This window comes from Durio zibethinus, chromosome 20, assembly GCF_047325235.1.
Source record: "Durio zibethinus cultivar Kanyao isolate XHJ-2024 chromosome 20, ASM4732523v1, whole genome shotgun sequence".
Taxonomy (NCBI): Eukaryota; Viridiplantae; Streptophyta; class Magnoliopsida; order Malvales; family Malvaceae; genus Durio; species Durio zibethinus.
The window spans coordinates 1,018,451-1,021,033 of NC_143181.1; the positions used below are offsets into that span (position 1 = coordinate 1,018,451).

At 38.9% G+C, this 2,583-nt stretch overlaps 1 protein-coding gene across 2 annotated transcripts; it reads left to right on the forward strand.

Annotated features, from left to right (window-relative positions):
- The first annotated feature begins 587 nt into the window (after positions 1–587).
- LOC149513002 (protein FD-like) lies at positions 588–2,055 on the forward strand. Of its 2 annotated transcripts, XM_089749565.1 has the most exons (3): positions 588–1,248; positions 1,381–1,458; positions 1,567–2,055. In XM_089749565.1, the coding sequence occupies exons 1-3, from the start codon at positions 748–750 to the stop codon at positions 1,633–1,635; spliced, it is 648 nt and encodes a 215-aa protein (XP_089605691.1). In that variant the 5' UTR covers positions 588–747; the 3' UTR covers positions 1,636–2,055. The 2 variants fall into 2 exon arrangements, with proteins under 2 accessions (XP_089605691.1, XP_089605690.1); XM_089749564.1 differs by having other exon boundaries at positions 1,381–2,055.
- Positions 2,056–2,583: the final 528 nt, after the last annotated feature.

Consider the following 2,583-nt stretch of genomic DNA (forward strand, 5'->3'; position numbering starts at 1 on the left):
CTCAAAAAAAAACTAAAAAGAAAAAAAAGGGTTCATCGATGAATAAACTGATTGTATGATAGGTGTCAAAGCATCATCATTTAAAGCTCGTGGCCCTTTCCTTGAACGTTGAGATTCGAGCGACAGCAACAAAAAGAAAGCATCACCCCAACCAAGATCTTCTATCAGTAGGACTCTCTGGAGATTCATTCCGAAAGTTCTGCGACGCCTTCTGGCAAGTGGGGAGTTGGAGCAGCCCTGATCGCTCAATGCTCATACGTCCAGATGCTATTCTTGGTTTCTTTCTCTTTTTTGGGTTATGTACGCTGTATAGAAGCATGGGTGAGCAGTACTTTCGAACAATATGATTCAAAAGGCTTTTACAAAATTTTTTTTTGGCTAGTACAAAAAGTGTTTGAATTTAAGTTCATTTTTACAGTCTAATTTTAATACTAGTTACTACTTAACGATTATAATATTATCCTAATTTAATATTTGAAAATTATATACTGTACAGTACATTTATGATTATACCGTAGGCCATTAGACGTGACATCTTTTCATTCTCATTTCCCAACTCCCGATTCTCTCTCTTCCCCTCTCTGTGAATAAGTGGGCATCATCAGTTAGAAACGACAACAATAGCAGCTAACATAGCGTCTAGTTCACCTTCAAAAACCTCCTAGTCCACATGCTCCTCACCTGCAAGCTGTTCACCACCATCTCCAATTATCCCTAAGTTCTTAAAACCTGTTATCACAAGAATCCATGGAGGAAGTCTGGGAAGATATTAGCCTAGCTTCTATAAATGATCATCCTGCAGGCACTGTCATCTCCGAGACAACCAATAATGCTACTTTTCCTAGCACGATCCTTCAAGACTTCTTGGCTAGACCCTTCCACAAAGAACCTCCAAGAAGATCAGGTGTCTCCAACGTCACACCCTTTGCTGAAGAAACCACCCTTTTTAGCTCGCTAGCACCCATCCCTGGCACAATATTGAGCTTGAATTCTGGCTCTGATTTCCAATACATGGAAAGTGGTGATCCTGTGAGGCCAAACCCAGCAGTCAACGCTCGTATTGGTGTTGCAACTCCATCTTTGGGTTCTTCCCTCAACCCTACTTTTCATGTTTTTGGTTCTTCTGCAGTTTCCCCTTCTTTTTGCAAAAAAAGGGCTGAAGAAAATAATGAAAATTCTGACGATCGGCGGCATAAGCGCATGATGAAGAACAGAGAGTCAGCTGAGCGGTCAAGAGCTAGAAAACAGGTGAATCTTTTTGACTCTTACAGTAACATGCAAGGAAAGTAATTAATATAAATTGTGTTAGCTAGTTCTATTAATTTGGCAATTTCTAATGTGCTGGGTTTTTCTTATTCCTATGATTTTTGAGTTCCTCAGGCTTACACAAATGAGTTGGAGCTTGAAGTTGCTCGTTTACTGGAAGAAAATGCTAAACTTAGAAGGCAGCAAGAGAAGGTGATTTATCAGTTTTGCTTGTTTAATTATGTAGTGGTATTTGTGGTTCTAAAAGAGGAAGATACAATTGGTTGATATATTGAATGCGTTTGCATTCTTGTTTAGCAGTTCTTGGCAGCTCCAGCTCAGCGTCCAAAAAAGAATGCTCTAAGTAGAAGTTTAACAGCTCCATTTTGAGAAGAAGGCAGCCATTTCCTCTTTTGTCCGTTTTTTTTGCCTTTTTTTCCTTCTGTCATCCAGTTGACCCGCTCATAAGTACTCCGTTAGAGGTGGATGAAAAGGTCTTTAGAACTGGCCATGAAATTTGGTTGTATAAATACATATCAATCTCTGTCAAATGGGCAATCGTTGGTGGGTTTTGTGTTATACTTTTTATATTTATTACTATTGTTCCTTGATCCTTGTCTTCTTCTTTATGTTTGGTTTATCTTCTGCCAATGAGGACGAGGTCTTTCCATGGAAAGATCAATACATAAAGGGTAAGAACCTAGGTATTTTGTTTGCCTAATAAAGATTTGGCAGTATTAATTATCAATGATGGGACGTGGTTTATTGGGTATCAATGTCACCTCTTCTTCCTAACCTTATCTCCACCCCTTCTCTACTCTTGTTTCACTCTCCCTTCCTTATGTCATTGCTCAGTCCTTCCCAATCAAAATTGGCCATACTGCATCTTGATTTGAAAACTTTTTCTAATCCTTGCATTATTGGAGGGAGCAGAGAGTGGCTGACGAGAGGAGAGGAGGGGAGTTTGATGGTCTATGCCTAATAAATTAAGTGGGAACAAAAGTTTGTTGCATCTTTCCATGGATGGGTTGTCCACATTTGAAAAAAATTAATCACTTGTCACTGTTTGATGATTATAATTAGTAATGCCTAATGAATATCTCACGATGTTTGTTTTTTTGTCAAAAAGCTAATAGCTCCTGTTGGACAATCATGCTGAAGTCGAGCCAATCACCTTTTTCTTTTATATCTTATGCTGATGTTTTTAGGTCCAATGGAGGAAGAAAATTCTAGTAAAAGCCCAAAACCTTTTAGTTTGAGCCTAGCTTTTGTTTGGTGTTATTCTTCAATTGTTTGTCGATGTGGGAACTACCCATTGCCATTGGACTAAGATCGAGC

Bases quoted from the DNA above. Each gene is read 5' to 3' on its own strand.
- LOC149513002 (XM_089749564.1), top strand. From the start codon at position 748: ATGGAGGAAGTCTGGGAAGATATTAGCCTAGCTTCTATAAATGATCAT. The intron at 1,249-1,380 runs GTGAATCTTTTT...TGAGTTCCTCAG, and splicing joins GGTCAAGAGCTAGAAAACAG to GCTTACACAAATGAGTTGGA.